The sequence below is a fragment of the Cetorhinus maximus genome, chromosome 17 (genome assembly GCF_964194155.1).
Source record: "Cetorhinus maximus chromosome 17, sCetMax3.hap1.1, whole genome shotgun sequence".
Classification (NCBI taxonomy): Eukaryota; Metazoa; Chordata; class Chondrichthyes; order Lamniformes; family Cetorhinidae; genus Cetorhinus; species Cetorhinus maximus.
In genome coordinates, this window is record NC_135895.1 from 39,799,650 (window position 1) to 39,823,542 (window position 23,893).

General features: G+C 42.1%; 2 protein-coding genes across 5 annotated transcripts in view; both read left to right on the plus strand.

The window, feature by feature from the left end:
* tmem69 (transmembrane protein 69) overlaps positions 1 to 23,893 on the plus strand; it is a 522,919-nt gene that overhangs the window by 349,526 nt on the left and 149,500 nt on the right. The gene's annotated exons all lie outside the window — the stretch shown is intronic.
* Positions 1 to 23,893, plus strand: part of mast2 (microtubule associated serine/threonine kinase 2) — a 544,666-nt gene that overhangs the window by 252,342 nt on the left and 268,431 nt on the right. For 2 of the 4 annotated variants that reach the window (XM_078561040.1, XM_078561041.1), the window contains exon 5: positions 22,672 to 22,866. The exons of the other annotated variants lie outside the window; for them this stretch is intronic. In XM_078561040.1, coding sequence (XP_078417166.1) covers positions 22,672 to 22,866 — 195 coding nt within the window. The remainder of the gene's footprint in view (positions 1 to 22,671; positions 22,867 to 23,893) is intronic. 4 annotated transcript variants of the gene reach the window in all.

Genomic DNA, 23,893 nt, shown 5'->3' on the forward strand with positions numbered 1-23,893 from the left:
AACGCTAGGAATACTCAACACGGCTGGCAGCATCTGTGGAGAGAGAGAGACAAAGTTAACGATTTGGGTTGTAACCTTTCATCAGAACTGAAAAAGTTAGAAACGTAGTAATTTCTGTGTGGGTGAAATGGGGGGGGGTGGAAAAAGAGCAAAAGCGAAGTTCTGTGGTAAAGACAGGAGAAATGAAACAACAAAGGAGTTGTTGGGGCAGAGGCAAAGCGGGTGGTAATGGGGCAAGTAAAGAAACAGAAAGTTGGTCCAGAGGAGGTGTGAATGGCAGAATAATGAACAGCTGCGATCCAAAAGCAACAGCGAGAAAAACAAGATTAAGGCCAACACATGTCATTTAATGTCTCCCATCTTCAGCTCTACCACGGACCTTCCTGAAGGGGATCAACATGAATATAAGAGATTTCTGTGATCAAGATGTACATACCCAAATATCCCGCGAACGTTTTGTACAGAGAAATTAGTTTCAGCCAGCAACTGTCACAGTGAGCCCACTGTCACTGGTTGATTTATTTCAAGTGCAAGATAACTTTCAGGAAAGAGAGAACCTCCTGGCATCAAACTTTGTTCTTTACTTGATCCCGCATTTTTCCTAAACTCTCTAATGCTGATGTATGATAGGCCATTGACTCAGCCCAAGCCTCTTTCAGTCTTTTTCCTTCCAAAGTGCTGCTGGCTTCTCTCATTCTTTCTCACTCCCCACCCCAGCCCAGGAGCAGGTCCTGACATTTCCACTGCCTTCTACTGTCCCCTTGTGAAAAGAGCTGCTGTCACCTTCCCTGCTATCTCTCCAATTTTGCTTCCCACTTCCTCCTGCCCCAGTCCTCTTGAGTAGCAACTATATACTCAGCATGCTACTGCAATGGACTGAATTGTACACTGAGTATGAAATTCCAATCTTGTGAGAATTATATGAACATTGATATCAATCAGAGCAGGAACACCTACAGAACATGAATGGCATTTGGAGGATGGCCTGCACTGATTTTGGGCTGGAAATTTGGGCTTGTGGGCAGGGCCCTTAGAACACCACCTATCCGTGTCAATTTCATGCTGCTGGCATGTATTACACTGGGATGGCCAGGTTAAAGATAGGGCTCTGCGGTGGGTGACTGTTATTCTTGAGCTCCCTATCTCTTGTTAAACCTGTTTGTTTCAGCTGTGCATTTATTGCCATCTGGTGGCTTGCCTTAGAACTAACCAAATTTGCTTGAAATTTTCAAGAAACTTCCAGAAATGTAATTTTTTATGAAGAGGCTATAGTTGGCATTTGTACTGTTTCCAACTGACCAGTCTAGTTTGGGATCTTGTTGATAGTTTGTACCCATCCAAGAACTTTGAAAGTAAATCATGGAAATAAAAACAAAATACTGTGGATGCTGGAAATCTGAAATAAATCATGGATATGTTTTCAAAGCATCATGGGTTGCCTAGATTTTAGTACAGTGACTTCTGACTGGAGTTTACCTTAAACTCTGGTGACTAGATCTACTTGTTAATTTACACTGTTTGATGACACAAGCTGTGGTGAATGCATGACCTGCAGATGATGTAAATTGTGATAAAAGTGATGCATGACTTATTTTAGCTCATCCTGAAAGAAAAAAATTGCCATTTATTTTCTCCTAGTGCAGTACCTCTTTTATTTGCCTTTACTGATCTCTTCCTGTTAATTGGATCTTCCGTATTCATATTGATCATCAACCACATGCAATGATTTGGGGCCTTTAATGAAATTTAATCCCAAGATGTTTGAACTTTGAATATATGGGTTGAACAACCCATCCAGTAAATGAGTTATTCTTTATCTCTAAATGTTATTTTTTGTTATGTTGGCTGTTTTTTTTTTATTTGTTCATGGGATGTGGGCGTCACTGGCTCGGCCAGCATTTATTGGCTACCCTTAATTGCCCTTGAGAACTGAATTGCTTGCTAGGCCTGGAGTCACATATAGGCCAGACCAGGTAAGGACAGCAGATTTCCTTCCCTAAAGGGCATTAGTGAACCAGATGGGTTTTTACAATAATCGACAATGGTCATCATTAGACTTTTAATTCCAGATTCAACTCAAATTCCACCATCTGCCATAGCAGGATTTGAACCCGGAGCATTCCCCTGGGTCCATGGATTACCAGTCCTGCGACAGTACCACTACACCATTGAATATTGTTCTATTAAAGGAGTTCTGAAGGACTTTTGTTGAAGTACTGTAGTTCATGCTAAATTTTTAGACTGAGTCAAGAAGAGATACTCTAAAGTGCAAATCTGTGCTTTGTGCATCACAATAAGAGGACATATGCTGGCAGAATTTATCTACACAGAGACAGTTATTTTTGCGGCTCTTTCACTACTTCAGGACATAGCGCCAAAAAAAATAAATTAACCCCTTAAGGACATAGCTCATTTCATCCAGGGTTGATTATTGTACTGTTTTAGTATTTGTCTAGCTTTTTTGGTGCTTCAATTCTCTATTTTGATTCTGTTAATTTATTATTTAGGCTGAAATTTTGGTCTGAATTTAATACTCTTTCAAAGTTTTATTCTAGCTTCTGTCAACAATTAATATTGTGTGGAGATGATTAAAATTGGTGTAATTATGAATTTTATAGATCCCATACATCTGCTAGTCAAATTATTGAAAAAAGGTATAAGACAAGATCCATTTGCACAAACTGTTGTGAAACCTTTGAAAAAGACGTTCTTTTAAAAACTCAAAAAATGTAATTTCACTTTCCAAAAAGACAGACTTGCCTTTTCTAGCTTTCCCTTACAACTGCAACACAATTTTGTAGTGCTCGTAATAACAGAATTATTTCATGAAGCACTTTAATGAGTCGGGGAAAAGTGGTGTCACTACAGGAGAGAAAAGGGGAAGAAGAAAGCAGAAAATAGAGAAGAAGGCAAATTTTTTACACCAGGAGTGAGGTGTCAGGGATTTAGGGAAAAAATTAAACAAAGGCAGAAGTGTAAGAGCTGATAAAGGAATTGCCAATGGACTGGTGGGCATGGACTAATCTACTATTGGATGGACTGATGGGACTGCAGGAATATGCCACTGGAGGAAAAGTGTTAACACTAATTAGTTCACCATGAGCAACTATGCCTTCAGATTCCTAGGCCGTAGCTCAGGAATTTCCTCCCTATACCTTTCTGGCTCTCTCCCTCTCACTCCTCCTCCACGACACCCCTTTGAACAAACCTATGGTCACCTACCCTAATATACCTTTATGTGGCTTGAAGTCAAATTGTGCTTACTAATTCTCCTGTTAAGTGTCTTGGGATGTTTTACTATGTAAAGGTGCCACATAAATGCAAGTTGTTGTTGATATCTTTGTTGGGTAAAGAGGGTGTTCTGCAGTGTACAGCATTTGCAGTGTATGAACATATGAGCCACCTGACAAATCATGTTACAGGTTGGGAATAGAGACTTCCCAGTCTTTAGTGAAAAGCTCTGGAGCAGTACCCTGTCAGATTTCAAGGCACACTTTACTGCAGATCTACTTTGAGGTACTTTTTGTTTGTACATGATCAGCATGTCCTAGCTGCAAGAAACACCCTACACAATGGCCTCCATGTTGGTAAGAACTTCATGTTTTCACTGAAACAAAAATATGGCCAGGCTATGACTTTTTTAAAACAGGGAGCACTTTGAACAGAAGTTTATAAAATAGCTGAATAGTTCAGTGGGTAACCTGACCACTCCTTAAACTGAACACTGTACTGGAGTTTCACCTCAAAAGGTCTTGAGCCCAAGTTGGGTGCTATGGCAATTGCTGAACAGCTGTAAATGCCAAAATCTTCACACATTAATGTAAAAGTTATGTTGGAACTGCACCCTTAAATGCATTAGTTGTAAGTAGTGTATGTGCAGAATATTAACCAGTAAACAGTTTTAAGTGTTACAGAATCTACCCTGTGATCCCATGATCTTCAGGTTAAAGGTCCACATTATTACTTTTTCACGTGTGGTTTAGTGACGTTATGGGAGTGGGGGAGGCATTGAGAGAAAATGGATATAATAATTGATCCCTGCAAACAATAAGTAAAATATTGGGAGCACCTGAAAATTTAGACTTAAGTTAGTTCTATTAATCAATAACCGATTTATTCATTGCTCCTTATGAAAGAAGTTTAATTAAATTGAATAAAAACAGAAAATGCTGGAAGCACTCAGGCCAGGCAGCATTGGTGGAGAGAGAAATAGAATTAATGTTTCAGGCCAATAACCTTTCATCAAAACTGGGAAAAGTTAGAAATGTAATAGGTTTTAATTAAGCAAGTGATAAGAGGGAGGGTGGAAAAAGAACAAAAGGGCGACGGGAGATTAAATGACAAAAGATTTGGTAATGTAGGAAAGAAGGGTCAGTAAAGAAACAAAATATGTGTCTTGAGGAGGTGTGAATGGCAGAATGGTGAAGGGCTGCTATCCAAAAGCAAAAAAAGAGAAGACAAAAACCTGCAAAGAAAATGGAAGCAAAAATGGGGGCAGACATAACGGTCTGAAATTGGTGAACTCAGTGTCAAGTCCAGAAGGCCGCAAAATGCCTAATCGAAAGATGAGGTGGTCACTTTAGCTTACATTGATCTTCATTGGAACACTGCAGTAAGCCAAGATGTGTATGAGACCAAAGTGGATAATTGACCGGCTACTGGAAACTTGGGGTTATGCTTGTTGATTGAACGAAGATGCTCTGCAAAGTGGTCACCCATATCTGGGTTTGGTTTCCCCAATAATAAAAACAGAAAGTGCTGGAAATACTCAGCAAGTCTCGCAACATCTGTGGAGAGAGAAACAGAGTTAATGTTTCAAGTCAAATATGACTCCTCTTCAGAATTCTGCTTTTATTTTGGTGCCGTCATTGTTGTGAGGAGCAAAATAGATTCCTCTGAATTCACCACTTTATTCATCTAAATAGGAGAATTGGTTAAAGTTTTTGAAATAATGTCTTGGACTTGGACTGTGTGCGTGTGTTTAATTAATTAATCAATAGTATTTTAATTCATACTATGGGCAGAATTTTCCCCCCGTCGGGGGGGAAGTTGATGGGCGGGCGCGTGCGGGCGCGCTTCCAATTGGCGCCCCCGATTGGAGGCGTGGCGCCATTTTACGTGGACGGGCCAATTAAAGCTCGGGAGTTCCGCCCGGCATCCCGCGTCATTTTACATGTCGGCGAGTGGGCCCCGTCCCCGCTCGCCGACGGTACAATTCTGCCCTATATGTTGTACATTCATACTGTCACAGGCTTTAAATAGTTGATTTTCAAAAAAAAAATTGAAGCCGTTTGATGCCGAATACCTTTGTTTGCTTACAAATTTATTTTAGTAAAGGATATTGCAGAAAACATAATATTTAAGCAAGTGTGCAAAAAAATTGTATATTTTAGCTTACATACACAATCCATAGAACATTATTAGCTAAATGTGAACATTTTGGACAAAATATTAATGGTATTAACACAACTGTGGCAACAATTGGCTGCTTGAATCTTGCATTTACCCCTCCCCTTAGCCTCTGACTGTTAATTGGATCCTGCAATTTCCTTTTTCCCAAAGTACGTTGCTTGTTTGAACAGCAGTCTGGATTGGCTTATTTATAAGTCAACTTGCCTGCCATTCAAGCGGCGGCTGCCGTCTAATTTTAGCTAGGGTTGTTGTGCTGCTGGTGAGTAGGCTGGTAGATCCTCTCCATGAGTTGAGGGGATTAGTGAACTTGCTGTTGTTTATTTAATGTTAGTGCAATAGTATATTTACGATAAGCATGAATATGATTGTAATTAGTCTGGGAACCTCTTAAAAATGAAAGTTGCACTTTTACAGACATGCAAAATGTGCCTCTGATGATTTGTTAAATATGCTGATTTCCTGCAAAGGCTGAACTAACTTGGTACCGACTGCCCCTATTGCATAAAACACAGCTGCCAGTATTTCCCTGAGTGATGTCAGTCTTATGATGGTATTACTGGGACAGCTTAGTTTCTCTGGCTGCAAAGGTATCGGATAATCCAGCAATGAAGAAGAGACGTGAAAGACCTGGGATCCCACGCTTGCGGATCCAGTAAGAACTCTGTAAATTTAACTCTCGTTTTTTTACACAATGTTTGTAATATTTTGTGCTGCATCAAGTGAATTTCAAAAATGTTTTGAATATTACCAACATGATTTACACAATGTTCAAATAGTAACTTTATAAAGCAGATATAGATTGAATTAACCTATTAAATTCTACAATCTTGTGCAAGTTATTGTTGATCCTAATACTTAGTAAAACAGTGACCTCTTAGGATAATGAATGTGGCACACAGTCCTAAATATAAAACAATATAAAATCATTATATCTGTTTAAGACTTTTTGTAAAACTAAAATTAGTACAGGCTTTGGCCTTGAGGAAACTCCTCCATTCAGTTTGAAGTTGTGAACAAGTGGGATTTTGGCAAGAAGTAATTAATGAGAAGTTCAATTTTGTACACTACAAAATTAATCCAAAACTTCAATTCAAATTACCCTTAAACAATTTACTTTTGGGAATAGTGTCCGGTAGAACACGATATGATAGAAGAAAGTTATTTTTAAAAAAATGAAGGGACATTAGCTGACCTTTCAGAGAGTGAAGGTTTAGACTTCAGACTTTGTGACTTCTGTTATTACTGTATCTCAGCGAAGGCACTGAGATTCATTTGACACATATTACTGCTGGCAGTAAAGGTAAATGGCTGCTGCCAGCAGCAATTGTAGGTCAACTTGGCATGTACAATTTTTAACATTGCTGTCCTTAAAACTTCCCTTGAACACAGACAGAATAATTACAGCAGGTGCGTACTGTTGCTGAATTCACCCTGTAAACATAATGAATTTGGCACAAATAATAGTTGCTCTCTGTGACTTGAGTGGAACAGGGATTTCAAATAAATGTCAGCGACTAAATTTGACATATCATGACCTTTGCTGTTGTGGGAAGCTTACTTTCGTCAGATTTTGGCATAATATATTTCATGGAGAATAGTATTGTAATACAAAAAGATTAACAAAGAACGTGGTCTCCGTGTACTCCTCCCCTTTTAGTGCTCACTGAAGCGGAGTTGATTTCGCAAGACTATTAATGTGTTAAAAGTTGACCAATTTAAGAAAAAGTTCAGGTTTAGTCAAGGATTTATCTGTCAGTGGTGGGTTTTTTTTTCAGCTGTGTAAGCATTTATTACCAGTAGGGCATTTCCAGTAACACACACAAATATGTGGTGGGATTATTTTGAACAGTAGGAAGAAGGTTATTGCACTAAATTGTAAATATTTAGGCCGGAGGTTATGTAAATATTCTCATTTTGAAGTGACTTTATCAGTGATTATTTGAGTTTTCTGCCTGTTTCAATTTGATCGTTTCTATACTGTCGATTCTTGTGCTGCTCACACTCTTCAGACCCATCTCTTTGATCAAGCTTTTGGCCACCCTTCATTGCACCAAAATAACACTAATCAAAGTCATAACTGATGTACTCTGTACTTGTTACAGTGATGCTATGTCCCTTCTGTCTCCCCTCAGTATTGTTACAGTTGACCATGATATCCACCATTTTTAAAAAGCTTCTCAAAAACCAACTTTTTGACCAGGCTTCAGGTCATCTTCCTAACTTGTACCTACCTGTATATTTGTGCCTTGTTAAATTTTTATCTTTTTTTCTGCTCTTGGGTATATGTGTATGTCATGCTTTGAATGACCCAGATTTTTTGTAGTCATGATGGGGATCAAAATGATGTTGACACTCAGTAATTGTGTCACATTAGCATGTAGTTTGCTATTTTGAAATAATATAAATACATGTGTTTGGGCCTACTGAGTGGCATACCTTTTTTGCTACATAAATAACAGATCCAGAATGACTCATAATTTCTGGATGGGATTTTCTGTAGTGCCAGAGGTATTGGGGTCTCAGGACCATGACTGTATTGCCTCATTAAGCTCAGAACTCTTTCAACAAATAAAGACCAATTATAAATGTCAGCAAAATACCTGAAGGCTGCTTTTGACATGTCTTCAATTTTACACTGTTGTCTTGACCACTTGCTTTGATATCCACTGTTTCAAAAGTTGATTTAAGACCGCTTGGGCCCAAAATTGCTCATTGGGTGGAAAGTGTGGAAATTAACAACCCATTAACAAAACTGTGTGAACATGTATTTTGAGCAAACATTATCTGAAATTTCAGATCCCTAATGCATAACCGTTTCACTGTTATAATGAGTGCCTTTCTACCACCACCCATGTTTAGTGCCAGAAAATTAGTTTTCTTCTGTTGTCAGTTAGCACCAGTTAGTAGCCCTTTCCATATGTCAACACATTGAAGGAACAAATAGATCACCTTGCATATATTTCTCTCATTCAAAGAATTCCACTACTGTCAACCACTTGTCATGCCACCTGAAATGTTTGTACTCGTAAATGATGTTTAATGGTGATTGAGGGGCTCTGTAGTGGATTTACTTCTGTAGGTGCAGGCAAAAAAAAATCCAGTACTGCCATCATTCTGTTCATAAAATGTGGCAAAACTATCCCCTGGTGTCCATAAAAATTTCAAAAATTTGTTCATTTCAGCAGTATCCAGAAGCTTGAAATTCAGAGAGTGAAATTCAGCTTCAGCAATGATGCTAATTGTCAAGTAACTTAAGTGGAGAAGCAAATTGGGTAAGGTGTAAAATAGGTTGTTGATCCACTGTCATCTATTTTGTGCTACTGACAAAGGTGTTGGAACCAGATTCATTGAGCAACAACATTAGATTTTTTAAAAGTCCTTTGAGAATCCAGTTTTAGCATTTGCTGTCATCTTTCAAAAATAGGCGTTTAATAAATTCTGAAGCATTGGTTGTGAGTCAGAGTGTGGTTTTGCAATGAGTAATAGTGAAAACAGCAGAGAAGACGATTGTATCATTTCATACCACAGCTAGGACAAAGCATAGTTCTGAGAAAAGCATTCTGTATTTAACAGGAATTCAATGACCGGAAAGGATTGGAAGAGAGAAGTGGGAAATCATCCATGGATTTACATTTTGTTAAATAGAATTAGCTACAATGTAACTTGCTGCTGAAATTTGTTGCCTGTCTCCATGCATGTAGTTTTATCAGCAAAGAATTTAATGCTCATCTTTATAAATGGGAAGATGGTTAAACCTGATGCTCTGTTTGTAATTGTGACATCAGAAAATTCCTGACAGTGCCCTTCCCTGATACCAAGTCCCAGTTTTGATCATTAAAGTCAGTCATTGCCTCCTTTGGTCCTATTAAATGCACGTCTGGCATTTAAAATGTTATGTCCATCTTAACCTGTTGCATTTAAGTGGAAACATTTTTATTGTGTTGTAAATATATTGCATTCTGATCCTTTTAACTTCGGCTGGAATTGTCCATATTCACTTGAAGAATGAAAAATGAACTTCTCCTTACCTACTACTTAGTGATTTTTGCTATTTATTTATATAGATTTTCAGGTTTTCAGATTAATATTTATGCAATTGTAAATGTTAGGCCTTAGAGCACTAAGGCAGCATAAAGTCTCATTGTAAATTACCATTTTTAATGCTAAATGCCAAGTTTTGCAGTATTCTAAATCCAGGGACACATATTGTGTCTTGTCAACCCAGTATCATCGAACACACTAGCATTCATTTTGCCTGTCCCAGTGTGTGCGTATAACTGCTGATGGTCTGTGGCTTTTGCATAGTTGATAACAGAAGTTATGATCCTCCTGCATCAATGCTGCTTTTCTTTTGAGATGCATATTGATTTTTTTCTTTTATTATTTTCATGGGCATATATTTAACAACATGCCTCAATCACGAGTGTAAAAGCTTCTTTCTATCAGTGACTTATTAAATATTTCTGAATATACAGTACAATAAATTAGTTCTTCTGATGTAGGAGGCAAAAGCCTTTTTTTCATTTTTTAGTAATTATTGTGTATCATTCACCCCATATTTGGACAACAGCTGTAAACTCAGCGTACCCACTGTCCATAGCTAATGCAGGAATCCTTTTTTTGCTATTTGTTCCTTTTTGGTATTTCGCAGAATGCAATTTTCTGACATATTCCACACTAGGAGTTGAGGTGAAATGTGTTATCAACATGGTTTTTATCAGGCATAGTTTCTTGTTAAGAACAGATTGAATTTTTGTATCCTTTCCCTCTCTGTCTGCATTCCTTTTTTGGTGTACGCATCACTGATCCCGCCCCAAATTTTCCAGTAACACTTTGTAACGACCCCTAAGTTAGGACAAACATTGCAAGTTGACACCAGGAGCTCAACAGGTGGACAACCTCAAGTTTCATTGAGTGTACAGATTTGTAATGCAGTTGGTTGACACTGTGTATCCAAAATTGACTATGATTGGACATATGTAAATTTGAATACAGTACTCAGCTGATATTCAGGCTTCCTGGTCAGGTATTCACTGCTGCCAGTGTGCATCACACTGAGAGAACAAAGTGTCTCCAATATGGTAGAAGGTTTTGAAAGACTTTATTGTTTAACAAGGCAGTGTTGGAAGACTTCGCCTGGAAAACATTACTGTTATTTTCTTTTTCTAGACATGCGGATTACACAGTAGACATAGGCCAACATTTTCCCCCTGTCAGTGGGCGCCGGCGGGTGGGCCTCCAATCGGCGGGGGTGCCGCCATTTTAGCGTGACGTGCATGCGCGCGAAAGAGCGCACAGATCTCCCTGAGGCAAAGTGCTGCCTCAGGGAGATCATCTCCGATGTAAAACTTGAAACAAAAAGGTTTGAAAAATTTCCTTGCCACGTCCCCTCATGTGACACTGTCACATGAGTTGGGACATGTCCATAACTTAATTTTTAATGGAAAGTTTCAATATAAAGACCCTCATGAAACCTCATCCCGCCCTTGGATGAGGTTTCATGCTTTTTCAGAAGCCCGCCTGGGCTCCTGGCCTGCCCACCAACCTTAAGGTTGGACGGGCAGGTACATCAATCACATTAATTCGTTTTTTAATGGCTGGCTGCCCGCCGATCTGACAATCTAAATGACACAGGGTGATGTTGGGATGCACGCCCGACTTATCCCAATGTCATCTTACGCGTTGGCGAGCGGGCCCTGCCCCCGCTTGCTGACCGGGAAATCCTGCCCATAGAAACACCAACACTTTGGTAGTAACTTGCTGTTGCAAATTTTGAGGCAGCATTACTTGTAGTTGATTCTGCTGCCATTTAGGACCGCAGCAGTTACCATGCCGGATGGGGCCAATTGGCGCATCATGTTTGCTAACTTGCTGTCTCTCCATAGCTCTGTATCTTCCTCTGTTTCAAATACTTATCTAATTTTTCCTAAAGAGATGCAATGGTTTCTGTCTGTCTGGCTGTAAAAACTCTGTGTATGAAGAAATTTCTCTGAACCCATTTCCTTACTTGAGTCATAGAGGTCTACAGCACAGAAAAAGGCCCTTCAACCCATCGAGTCTGCACTGGTCAAACAAGTAGCTAACTCTTCTAATCCCATTTTCCAGTACTAGGCTCATAGCCTTGTATGCCATGGCATCGGAAGTGCACATCCAAATACTTCTTAAATGTTATGAGGGTTTCTGCCTCTACCACCCTTTCAGGCAGTGAGCTCCAGATTCCCACCACCCCCTGGGTGAAAAGATTCTTCCTCACATCCCCTCTAAACCTCCTGCCCCTTACCTTAAATCTATGCCCCCCTGGTTATTGATCCCTCCACCAAGGGGAAAAATTCCTTCCTGTCTACCCTATCTATGTCCCTCATATACACCTCAATCATGTCCCCCCCTCAATCTCCTCTGCTCCAGGGAAAATAACCCCAGTCTATCCAATCTCTCCTCATAACCAAAACTTTCCAGCCCAGGCAATATCCTGGTAAATCTCCTCTGCACTCTCTAGTACAATCACATCCTTCCTATAATGCGGATTCCAGAACTGCATGCAATACACTAGCTGTGGCCTAACTAGCGTCTTATACAGTTTCGGCACAACCTCCCTGCTCTTATATTCTATGCCTCGGCTAATAAAGGCAAGTATCCCAAGTGCCTTCTTAACCACTTTATCTACTTGTCCCGCTACCTTAAGGGACCGTTGGACATGTATGCCAAGGTCCCTCTGATCCTTGGTACTTCCCAGGGTCCTACAATTCATTGTGTATTCCCGTGCCTTGTTTGTCCTGCCCAAGTGCATCACCTCCATTAAATTCCATTTGCCACTGATCACATCTGACCAGCCCATCTATATCCTCCTGTAATCTAAGGCTATCCTCCTCACTACCACCCCACCAATTTTTGTGTCATCCGCGAACTTACTGATCAACCCTCCTACATTCAAGTCTAAATTGTTTATATATACCACAATCAGCAAGGGACCCAACACCGATCCCTGTGGAACCCTACCGGACACAGGCATCCAGTCACAAAAACACCCCTCGACCATCACCTCCTGCTTCCTGCCTCTCAGCCAATTCTGGATCCAATTTGCCAAATTGCCTTGGATCCCATTTGCCAAATTGCCTTGGATTCCATGGGTTCTTACCTTCGTTATCAGTCTCCCATGCAGGATCTTATCAAAAGCCTTACTGAAGTCCCAAGTAGACTATGTCAAATGCATAAAAGCAAAAAACTGCAGATGCTGGAAATCCAAAACAAAAAAAAAAAAATACCTTGAAAAACTCAGCAGGTCTTGCAGCATCTGCGGAGAGGAGCACAGTTAACGTTTCGAGTCCGAATGACCCTTCAACAGAACTAAGTAAAAATAGAAGAAAGGTGAAATATAAGCTGGTTTAAGGGGGGGTGGGACAAGTAGAGCTGATAGAGGGCCAGTGATAGGTGGAGATAACCAAAAGATGTCACAGACAAAAGGACAAAGAGGTGTTGAAGGTGGTGATATTATCTAAGGAATGTGTTAATTAAGGGTAGAAAGCAGGACAAGCAAGGTACAGATAGCCCTAGTGGGGGTGGGGTGGGGTGAAGGAATCAAAAAAGGCTAAAAGGTAGAGATAAAACAATAGATGGAAATACATTTAAAAATAATGGAAGTAGGTGGGAAAAGAAAAATCTATATAAATTATTGGAAAAAAAAGGAGGGGGGAAAAATCGGAAAGTGGGTGGGGATGGAGGAGGGAGTTCATGATCTAAAATTGTTGAACTCAATATTCAGTCCGGAAGGCTGTAAAGTGCCTAGTGGGAAGATGAGGTGCTGTTCCTCCAGTTTGCGTTGAGCTTCACTGGAACAATGCAGCAAGCCAAGGACGGACATGTGGGCATGAGAGCAGGGTGGAGTGTTGAAATGGCAAACGACAGGGAGGTCTGGGTAATGCTTGCGGACAGACCGAAGGTGTTCTGCAAAGTGGTCACCCAATCTGCGTTTGGTCTCTCCAATGTAGAGGAAACCGCATTGGGAGCAATGAATGCAGTAGACTAAATTGAGGGAAGTGCAAGTGAAATACTGCTTCACTTGAAAGGAGTGTTTGGGCCCTTGGACGGTGAGGCGAGGGGAAGTAAAGGGGCAGGTGTTGCACCTTCTGCGGTTGCATGGGAAGGTGCCGTGGGAGGGGGTTGAGGTGTAGGGGGTGATGGAGGAGTGGACCAGGGTGTCCCGGAGGGAACGGTCACTACAGAATGCCACCGGTGGGGGGTGAAGGGAAGACGTGTTTGGTGGTGGCATCATGCTGGAGTTGGCGGAAATGGCGGAAGATGATCCTTTGAATGCGGAGGCTGGCGGGGTGATAAGTGAGGACAAGGGGGACTCTATCATGTTTCTGGGAGGGAGAAGAAGGTGTGAGGGCGGATGCGCGGGAGATGGGCCGGACACGGTTGAGGGCCCTGTCAACCACCATGGGTGGAAAACCTCGGTTAAGGAAGGAGGAGGACATGTCAGAGGAACTGTTTTTGAAAGTAGCATCATCAGAACAGATGCGACGGAGGCGAAGGAACTGAGAGAATGGGATGAAGTCCTTACAGGAAGCGGGTTGTGAGGTAGCTGTGGGAGTCGGTAGGCTTGTAATGGATATTGGTGGACAGTCTATCACCAGAAATTGAGACAGAGAGGTCAAGGAAGGGAAGGGAAGTGTCAGAGATGGACCATGTGAAAATGCATTGCCCTCATCTACACCCCTGGTCATCTCTTTGAAAAATTCAATCAAATTGGTCAGAAATGACCTCCCTTTAACAAAACTGTGCTTACTGTCCTTGATTAATCCCAGCCTCTCCAAGTGTAGATTAATTCTGTCCCTCAGAATTACTTCCAATAGTTTCCCCACCACTAATGTTAGACTGACTGGCCTGTAGTTCCCTGGTTTATCCCTTCCTCGCTTCTCGAATAATGGTACCACATTGGCTGTCCTCCAGTCCTCTGGCACCTCTCCTGTGGCCAGAAAGGTATTGAAAATTATTGCCAGCGCCCCTGCTATCTCCTCCCTTGTCTCACTGAACAGGCTGGGATACATTTCATCTAGGTCTGAAGATTTATCTACTTTTAAGCCTGCCCAGACCACTTAGAACCTCCTCTCTTTCTATGCTAATTTCTTTAATTATATCACAGTCCTCCTGCCTGATTTCCATACCCAAGGCATCCCTCTCACTTGTGAACACCGACACAAAGCATTCATTTAGAACCCTACCTACGTCTTCCGGCTCCACACACAAATTAACAATATGGTCCTTAATGGGCCCTACTCTTTCCCTGGTTATCCTCTTACTCTTAATGTACTTGTAAGATAACTTTGGAGTTTCCTTTATTTTACCTGCCAATGTGTTTTCATGCCCCCTTTTTGCTCTCCTAATTTCCTTTTTACATTTCCCCCTACACATTCTCTACTCCTCTAGGGCCACCCTCGGTGTCTGCTATAAGCCTCCCCTTTTCTCTTTATCCAATCCTGTATATCTCCCGACATCCAGGGTTCCCTGGATTTGTTGGTCCATTCCTTTGTCTTTACTGGAACATGTTGGCCCTGTACTTTCCCTATTTCCTTCTTGAATGAGTCCCACTGCTCTGACTTACCTGGATTTACTGGATTTACCTAAATCCAGTCCACTCTGGCCAAATCATATCTGATCTTATTAAAATCGGTCTTCCCCCAATTTAGAATTCTGATTTCTGGCCCATCCTTGTCCTTTTCCATAACAACCTTGAATCTAACGGAGTTATGATCACTGTCTGCAAAATATTTCCCCACTGATACCTCTACTACTTGCCCGGCTTCATTCCCTAAAATTAAGCCCAGGACTGCCCCCTCTCTTGTAGGGCCTTCTACGTACTGGCTTAAAAAGCTCTCCTGGATGCATTTTAAGAATTCCGCTCCCTCTAAATCTATTGCACTATGACTAACCCAGTTAATGTTGGGGAAGTTGAAATCCCCCACTATTACTACCCTATTATTTTTACACTTCTCTGAAATTTGCCTACATATCTGCTCTTCTATTTCTCTCTGACTGTTTGGGGGCCTATAGTACACCCCCAGCAATATGATTGGTCCTTTTTTGTTTTTAAGTTCTACCCATATGGCTTAATTTGAGGAGCTTTCTAAGATGTCATCCCTCCTTACTGCTGTAATTGATTCCTTGATCAATATTGCAATACCCCCTCCTCTTTTACCTCCTTCCTTGTCTCGCCTGAAGACCCTATAACCTGGAATATTGAGCTGCCAATCTTGCCCCTCTCTCAACCATGTCTCTGTGACAGCAATAACATCATACTTCCATGTGTTAATTTGTGCCCCCAACTCATCTGCCTTATTTGTCAGATTTCTTACATTAAAATAAATAGCATCCAACCTTGCCAAACTCCCTTGTGCCTTATCTGGCCTATAATTTCTATGCCTTCCAGACTCACTTGCTCTCTCTTCTAATTTTGGCTGTGCATCTCCTCCTGCTGAACCTCCCCTCAGGATCCCATCCCCCTGCTAAGTTAGTTTAAACCCTCCCCAACAGCACTAGCAAACCTCCCCACAAGGAAGTTGGTCCCATTCCGGTTCAGGTGCAACCAGTCCGCCTTGTATATGTCACACTGCTCCCAGAATCGGTCCCAATGTCCCAGAAATCTAAAGCCCTCCCTCCTGCACCATCTCTCCAGCCATGCATTCATCTGGACTAACTTCCTACTTCTATACTCACTAGCGCGTGGCACCAGAAGTAATCCAGAGATTGCTACCTTTGAGATCCTGTTTTCTAATCAGTTTCCTAGCTTCCTAAATTCTGTTTGCAGGACCTCATCCCTCTTTCTACCTATGTCGTTGGTACCAACATATACCACAATCTCTGCCTGTTTGCTCTCGCCCTTTAGAATGCCCTGCAGCCGTTCGGTGACATCCTTGACCCTGGCACCATGGAGGCAACATACCATCCTGGAGTCACGTCTATGGCCGCAGAAATGCCTGTCTGTATCCTTACTATTGAGTCTCCTACCACTATTGCTCTTCCCCTCTTTTTCCTCCCCCCGCCCCTGTGCAACGGAGATGCACCCTGGGGATTTCCTGACTACCTGTCTGACACCTTTCTTCTGACTGATGGTCACCCATTCCTTCTTTGTCTGCACTTCCGTAAGCTGTGAGGTGACCACGTCTAAGAACGTGCTCTCCACAAAACTCTCAGCCTCGCGGATGCACCTCAGTGCCTCCAGCTGCCGCTCAAGCTCCAAAACTCGGAGCTCAAGTAGCTGCAGCCGGTGACACTTCCTGCACATGTGGTCGGTCAGAGCGTAAGGAGTGTCTAGGACTTCCCACATGTTGTAGGCGGTACATAACGCAGGACTGAACTGCCCTGTCATGCCTCTAGTTGAAAAAAAAAGTTAAATTATTTTTCTACTTTAAGTAAAAACTAGAACCCTTATCTTTCCTTAGCTTAATCTATTTTAAACTGGAGAAAAACTGGAGAGGCAAGGTTACAGTGATCATGGGGGATTTCAATATGCAGGTAGACTGGGAAAATCAGGTTGGTAGTGGATCCCAAGAAAAGGAATTTGTGGAATGTCTACGAGATGGCTTTTTGGAGCAGCTTGTGGTGGAGCCCACGAGGGAACAGGCAATTCTAGATTTAGTGATGTGTAATGAGGCAGATTTGATAAGGGAGCTTAAGGTGAAGGAACCCTTAGGAGGAAGTGACCATAATATGATAGAATTTACCCTGCAATTTGAGAGGAAAAAGCTGGAATCAGATGTAACGGTATTACAGTTGAATAAAGGCAACTACAGAGGCATGAGGGAGGAGCTGGCCAGAATTGACTGGGAGATGAGCCTAACAGGAAAGACAGTGGAACAGCAATGGCAGGAGTTTCTGGGAGTAATTTGGGAGACACAGCAAAAATTCATCCCTAGGAAGAAGAAGCATACTAAAGGGAGGACGAGGCAACCATGGCTGACAAGGGAAGTCAGGGACAGCATTAAAGCTAAAGAGAAAGCATACAATGCGGCGAAGAGCAGTGGGAAACCAGGGGATTGGGAAGCCTACAAAGACCAACAGAGGACAACTAAAAAAGAAATAAGGAGGGAGAAGATTAAATATGAGGGTAAACTAGCCAGTAATATAAAAGAAGATTGCAAGAGTTTTTTTAGATATATAAAGGGTAAGAGAAAGGCAAAAGTGGACATTGGGCCGCTGGAAAATGACACTGGAGAAGTAGTAGTAGGGAACAAAGAAATGGCGGAGGAACTGAATAGGTACTTTGCGTCAGTCTTCACGGTGGAAGACACGAGTAACATCCCCAAAGTTCAAGAGAGTCGGGGGGCAGAGGTGAGTATGGTGGCCATTACCAATGAAAAGGTGCTAGGAAAACTGAAAGGTCTGAAGGTGGATAAATCACCTGGACCAGCTGGATTACACCCCAGAGTTCTGAAGGAGATAGCTGAAGAGATAGTGGAGGCATTAGTGGCGATCTTTCAGGAATCACTGGAGTCAGGGAGGGTCCCAGAGGACTGGAAAATCGCTAATGTAACCCCCCCTGTTTAAGAAGGGAGTGAGGCAAAAGACGGGAAATTACAGCCCGATTAGCCTGATCTCGGTCGTTGGTAAGATTTTAGAGTCCATTATTAAGGATGAGATTTCAGAATACTTGGAAGTGCATGGTAAAATCGGGCAAAGTCAGCATGGTTTCATCAAAGGGAGGTCATGCCTGACAAATCTGTTAGAATTCTTTGAGGAGGTAACGAGTAGGTTAGACAAAGGAGAGCCAATGGATGTTATCTACTTGGACTTCCAGAAGGCCTTTGACAAGGTGCTGCACAGGAGGCTGCTCAGTAAGATAAGAGCCCATGGTGTTAGAGGCAAGGTACTAGCATGGATAGAAGATTGGCTGTCTGGCAGGAGGCAGAGAGTGGGGATAAGGGGGTCCTTCTCAGGATGGTGGCCGGTGACTAGTGGAGTTCCGCAGGGGTCAGTGTTGGGACCACAACTTTTCACTTTATACATTAATGATCTAGATGAAGGAACTGAGGGCATCCTGGCTAAGTTTGCAGATGATGCAAAGATAGGTGGAGGGACAGGTAGTATTGAGGAGGCGGGGAGGCTGCAGAAGGATTTGGACGGGTTAGGAGAATGGGCAAAGAAGTGGCAGATGGAATACAATGTGGGGAAGTGTGAGGTCATGCACTTTGGTAGGAAGAATAGAGGCATAGGCTATTTTCTAAATGGGGAGAGAATTCAGAAGTCTGGAGTGCAAAGGGACTTGGGAGTCCTAGTCCAGGATTCTCTTAAGGTTAACTTGCAGGTTGAGTCGGTTTTTTGGAAGGCAAATGCAATTTTGGCATTTATTTCGAGAGGACTAGAATATAAAAGCAGGGATGTGCTGCTGAGGCTTTATAAGGCTCCGGTCAGACCACATTTAGAATATTGTGAGCAATTTTGGGCCCCATTTCTCAGGAAGGATGTGCTGGCACTGGAGAGGGTCCAGAGGAGGTTCACGAGAATGATCCCAGGAATGAAAGGCTTAACGTATGAGGAACGTTTGAGGACTCTGGGTCTATACTCGATGGAGTTTAGAAGGATGAGGTGGGATCTGATTGAAACTTACAGAATACTGAAAGGCCTGGATAGAGTGGACGTGGGGAAGATGTTTCCATTAGTAGGAGAGACTAGGACCCGAGGGCAGAGCCTCAGAGTAAAAGGGAAGACCTTTTAGAACAGAGATGAGGAGAAACTTCTTTAGCCAGAGAGTGGTGAATCTATGGAATTCATTGCCACAGAAGGCTATGGAGGCCAGGTCATTGAGTGTATTTAAGACCGAGATAGATAGGTTCTTGATTGGTAAGGGGATCAAAGGTTACGGGGAGAAGGCGGGAGAATGGGGTTGAGAAACTTATCAGCCATGATTGAATGGCGGAGCTGACTCGATGGGCCGAATGGCCTAATTTCTGCTCCTAATGGTCTAAAAACACTTAACCCACTACTACCCAATCAGCTCTCATCTTTATGCTGACGTCACTTTTTGAAACTTCCCCACACTCACGCTGGTTCTGATCTCTCCGTCGCTCCCTCACGATGTCACTTGTGATGTCACTAGTTTTTTTTTAAAAAAATATACTTTATTCATAAAACATCTGAAAGAACATTACAAAACATTTCTAAGTGGCCATCACAAAAGGTGCAATCAGGTTCAGTTTTTACACATGTATCACGAGGTGCTTCAATACAATCAATGAATATTACAGTCATATGGTCGTTATAGACAGTCAGACAGTAACATGGTATTGGAGTTATCGACATACATCATGTTGCACTCTGAGGTGCTTCAATACAATTATGATATATTTAGTGTTCACTACATACAATCTCTGTGAGCTGTACGGCCCAAGGAGTCTATGCAATTCCCAGCCCCTTGGTGCACTATGGCAGAAAGGTCTTAGTCAGCGACCCTTCCCTATTGCGCCTTTGCGGCAGCTGCCCCAAGCTTTACTGCGTCCCTCAGCACGTAGTCCTGGACCTTGGAATGTGCTAGTCTGCAACACTCGGTTGGGGACAACTCATTGCACTGGAAGACCAAGTTTCGGGCAGACCACACAGTGTCTTTCACTGAGTTGATGATCCTCCAGCTGCAGTTGATGTTTGTCTTGGTGTGTGTGCCTGGGAACAGCCCGTAGAGCACAGAGTCCTGTGTCACCGCACTGCTCAGGATGAAGTTTGACAAAAACCACTGCATCTCTCTCCAGACCTTCTTTGCAGAGGCACATTCCACAAGGAGGCGAACAACGGTTCTTCTGTCCCCCGTTCCCCCCAGCCACCTCGAGGGCAACATGCAGAGGGGGTGAGACTCCTGGCATGTAGGAAGGATCTGACAGGGAGGGCCTTTCTCACCACCAGCCAAGCTACATCTTGTTGCTTGTTGGAAAGTTCTGGCGATGAGGCATTCTGCCAAATGACTTTGACAGTCTGCTCAGGGAACCATCTGACAGGATCCACCATCTCCTTTTCCCTCAGGACCCCTAGGATGTTACCTGCCAACCGCTGCCTGATGGTCTTGTGGTCAAAGGTGTTTCCCTGCATAAATTTTTCCACAAGGGACAGGTGGTACAACCCAATCCAATTACTTGGAGTGTTCCGTGGCAGCGTGGCCAGACCCATCCTTTGCAACACCAGGGACAGGTAGAACCTCAGCGCGTATTGACACTTGGTGTTTGCGTACCGAGGGTCTACACACAGCTTAATGCAGCCGCATGCAAAGGTGGCCATCAGTATGAGGGCGATGTTGGGCACATTTTTTCCCCCTTCATCTAGAGGCTTGTACATCGTGTCCCTGTGAACACGATCCATTTTCGATTTCCAGATAAAGCGAAAGATGGCTCAGGTGATTGCCATTGCACAGGTGTTAGGAATGGGCCAGACCTCCGCCACGTATAGCAACACCGAGACTGCCTCATACCTAATGACCAGGCTCTTACCCGCAATAGAGAGGGAGCGTTGCTCCCACATGCCCAGTTTTCTTTCCACCATAGCCACTCGCTCCTCCCGCTTCTAATGCATGCCCCGGTTCCTCTGGACCATATCCCCAGCACCTCAGGCCATCAGACCTGACGGTGAAGGGGGCAAAGGATCGGTCAGCCCAGTTCCCAAAGAACATGGTTCCGCTCTTGCCACAATTTACCTTGGCTCCCGAGGCCAGTTTGAACTGGTCGCAGATGTTTATCAATCTGCACGCTGACATCGGATCCGAGCAGAAGATGGCGACATTGTCCATGTACAGGGGCTCTTGTTATTTTCAACAAGAACTGACTGCAGGACATTCTTCCCAGACTGCTTCACAGTGATGCTGACTGCAGGACATTCTTCCCAGACTGCCTCACCACGATGCTGATTGCAGGACACTCTTCCCAGACTGCTCCACAGTGATGCTGACTGCAGGACATTCTTCCCAGACTGCTTCACCACGATGCTGACTGCAGGACACTCTTCTCAGACTGCAGGACACTCTTCTCAGACTGCAGGACACTCTTCTCAGACTGCTTCACCGTGATGCTGACTGCAGGATACTCTTCCCAGACTTGCTTAAATACAATTTTAAATTGACCCCTCATTGTTGACCCTCATTCGAGGTTCCTATTCAATCTATCAAAGCACTTCACAATTAAAAAAAACTTGTTTAAACATTCTCTTGTCCTTCTCCAAACCAGTGGAAATGGAATCAACATTGCAACTCACTACTGTTACTGGGTTGTAATCAGGATAAGGTACATAACCAGGTGTTGATTATACCATGAACCACCAAAGCACTAGGCAATGTAGCTTCATCTGACCATGAATTTTGTTATTGTTTTGTGCATTTCCTGATTATGATTATTTCACCAAATTTGGATAGTGTGGACACTCTATGCTGTCTGTGTTTTAGACAAAAGGTGAACTATATTAATGAATGCTTGCCTAGTTTTACCTAGCTGCTGTTAGACCCAAACATAGGATCTTGTAACCTTTTCCCACTTGTCCTGCTTCTTTCTTTTTTGACGCTGCCAGTAACCCTCCTGACTGCTGCCTCAACTCAGTATTAACCACAAAACACATGTAGCTAATTGAGTTTTTGATTACTAAAAAAGGAATGGATAATAAACGCTTTCTACTGATGCATATTTGCATTGCATCTCCATTATACTTAAAGGTTTTTGTATGTTTGTTGGTAAGATGAAAAGGAGGGCATGCAAATATTTTTTGATCATTGTAAGTGTGTTACTGGTTACTGAATGGTTATAGAAGTTGAATTAAATGTATCCATGTATTGCGAGAGTATACGTAAGGTGTATTCTACTGAAATTAGTGCATTACTGCAATTTCTGTTGGAGCATGCCATCTTGGATGAACTTAGCCACGCAGCCTTGCCCTCATATAGTATATCTTTTCATAACAGTTCTATTTAAGTGTTGTGTGATAGAAGATTTTAAGGTCTATGTAAAACCAAAAATGATAATGCAGACATTTGTGGTGCATATTCCTAGAATTTTAAAACCTGAACACCCATCACGAAAATCTTCTTTCATCCATTTCTGAATTTTTTCACTTAAGGGGTCCCAAGATGGCACTGGTCTTGAATTTGGAGCATGGTTATAATGGATTTTCAATTCTCTTTTGATAATGCCTGCTTAAATTATAGAATTGGTCTAAATATCAGAGGGACTTTTTAAGAGCACATTTCCTTTCAATGTTACCTAATTATTGATTCTTGTTTGTACTACTGTACTTTGTTAGAATCTGGCCCTCTGAACATCGGCTTTCAGAAGAAATCACGTCACCTACTGCAGCCAGCAACCCAAACCACCTCACTGTTCCCTGCAATACAGATGCCACACTTTCCAAGCACTGTGCTGCTTTTGGTATCTTTTCAAATCTGTATAGGGCCTGCAGTCCCTGTTGTCAAGCCTATTATAATCATTTCCAGTGGAGGTAAGAAAATAGCATGAAGGCATTAAAGCCTTGAGTGTGGCTTGTGTCTGGTGCAGTGAAGAAATTTGATCACAGCCTGTAATTAATTTCCCTTTAATACCATTTGGCTTTTTCTACTCAATAATTAATAACATGAAAGGGCAATAATTTACTAGTTATTTTTGCTACTTTTGTGATTGTTGCAGAGCAAGTGTTTTGGCTTAAGAACTCTGATGCTTGTATCTTGATATTTGCTGGCATTGTTTTGAATTTTGCACTGGTGTATTGTTATTGGACAATTGTACGATAGCTGGCAATTAAACATGGGCTTGGATTTTGAGGTCAGTGGTGAAATGAAGTGCTTGCTGCTGAGCTTAAAGAAAGCTTGCCCACAAACACCTAGCGAGCACTCTAGTTTGAATTTTACCTTTCTGACATGAAGTTGATTTTGACGCCAACTGTCAGGAATCTCTGGTGTCCAGTGACAGTGATGTCATCAAGCAGGCTCAGCAGCTAGTCTCAATGAAGAATTCTCACAGACACTAAACTAAAAAGTAAAATGCACTGATTATCCCTCAGTTTTTAATCATTTTATAGAGAGTGAAATTAAGATTGGGACACACGGGATTAAGGTAAAAGATGAAATATCATGAAAAAACTTAAAAAATATAGTTCTTATTACATAAAAAACCTACACAATTCTTATCATAATGGAGAGATCGGACATATCATAAATATAAAAATTTTCAGGGCCAGAGAGGTTGTTCATGAGTAATTATGACTTAGTGTGTCATTAAATGAGTTATAAGTAGGATTTTCATGTGGCTTAGCTTTTTCAAAGTTTTCAATGGTGAGCCAAATAGTGCAAAATGGAATTTCATTTCAAATCAAATGATTTCTAAGGATTTTCATTGAGGAGGCTTCAACAGTACACCATGTGGAATAGCAGAGAATTACTGATAGCAATTTCTGGATTTTTGCTTTTAACTGTATACAGAAGTTACTATCAGTTTCACAGTTGTATTGACACCAATACAGACAGTTTTGC